Raw genomic sequence first — 1235 nt, forward strand, 5'->3', positions numbered from 1 at the left:
TCTGAAACTATGAGCCATCTAAATAAACCTTTCCTCCCATAAGAAAAAAAAAAAAAATATGGACAGACTCCAGACCCACAAGCCCCATTTTTTTCACCACATAAAGACATTTAGAATTTCTCACTTAAAATGTTTTTGCAGTAAATGAGTTTACATTTAAATGCTAAATTAGTTCCGGAAAGAATAAAGAAAGCAAAGACCAGTGGTAGAGCTGCCTTGGCGCCTGCCGCTTCCCGGGGACTAGGAGGAGGGCTTAGGGGCGGGGACTGTAGACGTCACGTTTCCCGCCCGCGCGCTTTCCATTCTTTACATTTGCTAGGGGCGGAGAGGAGGGGCGAGGTAGGTATATAAGGGTCGGCTCTGCGTGGCTTCCTCACTTGGTGTTTGATCTTCGGTAACCATGTCTGGCAGGGGCAAGGGCGGAAAGGGCCTGGGCAAAGGCGGCGCCAAGCGCCACCGCAAAGTCCTGCGGGACAACATCCAGGGCATCACCAAGCCCGCCATCCGCCGCCTGGCCCGCCGTGGCGGCGTCAAGCGCATCTCCGGGCTCATCTACGAGGAGACCCGCGGCGTGCTCAAGGTGTTCCTGGAGAACGTGATCCGCGACGCCGTCACCTACACGGAGCATGCCAAGCGCAAGACGGTCACGGCCATGGACGTGGTCTACGCGCTCAAGCGCCAGGGCCGCACCCTCTACGGCTTCGGCGGCTAAGATGCCTGGTTTTCACCGTCGCTGACGTTACTCCATCAAAGGCCCTTTTCAGGGCCGCCCAACCACTCAAAGAAAGAGCTGTCGGACCGCATGGTAGCATAGCCGGAGAGACGCGAATTTAAGACTTGTATCCATTTAGTCGCGCCTGTTTGCTAGGTGAGTAGGGCCCACTTAAGGAAAGTGAACGAAAAAGAAATAAGTATTGTGTAAGGAACTTGCATCAGTTTCCTACGAACAAAGAGAATCATTACCCTATCAGGAAGCCTATCCGTGGGTATCAGCCAATCAGAACTGATGACCTAATGTATCTGAGAGCCAGAGAAGGGGGATGGGTAGGCTGCTGCTAGGTTTTTGACACTGAAAAGCCGTTTTAGAGCATTTTCTTGTGCATTGAAACTAGATGGAGAGACCACGATCTGGGTTTGGGGAGAAAAGATTCCCCTCTGTATTAACACAAACCTTTTCAATTACCCATACTTTTTCTCCATTAGAGAAGAATGAAAATTAGGGTGTCCTAAAATTT

General features: G+C 50.9%; 1 protein-coding gene across 1 annotated transcript; it reads left to right on the forward strand.

Moving 5' to 3' along the window:
- Positions 1 to 358: 358 nt before the first annotated feature.
- LOC107135030 (histone H4) lies at positions 359 to 771 on the forward strand. Its single transcript, XM_015476995.2, has one exon. The coding sequence runs from the start codon at positions 401 to 403 to the stop codon at positions 710 to 712; it is 312 nt and encodes a 103-aa protein (XP_015332481.1). The 5' UTR covers positions 359 to 400; the 3' UTR covers positions 713 to 771.
- Positions 772 to 1235: the final 464 nt, after the last annotated feature.

Source organism: Marmota marmota, unplaced genomic scaffold (genome assembly GCF_001458135.2).
Source record: "Marmota marmota marmota unplaced genomic scaffold, marMar, whole genome shotgun sequence".
Lineage (NCBI taxonomy): Eukaryota > Metazoa > Chordata > Mammalia > Rodentia > Sciuridae > Marmota > Marmota marmota.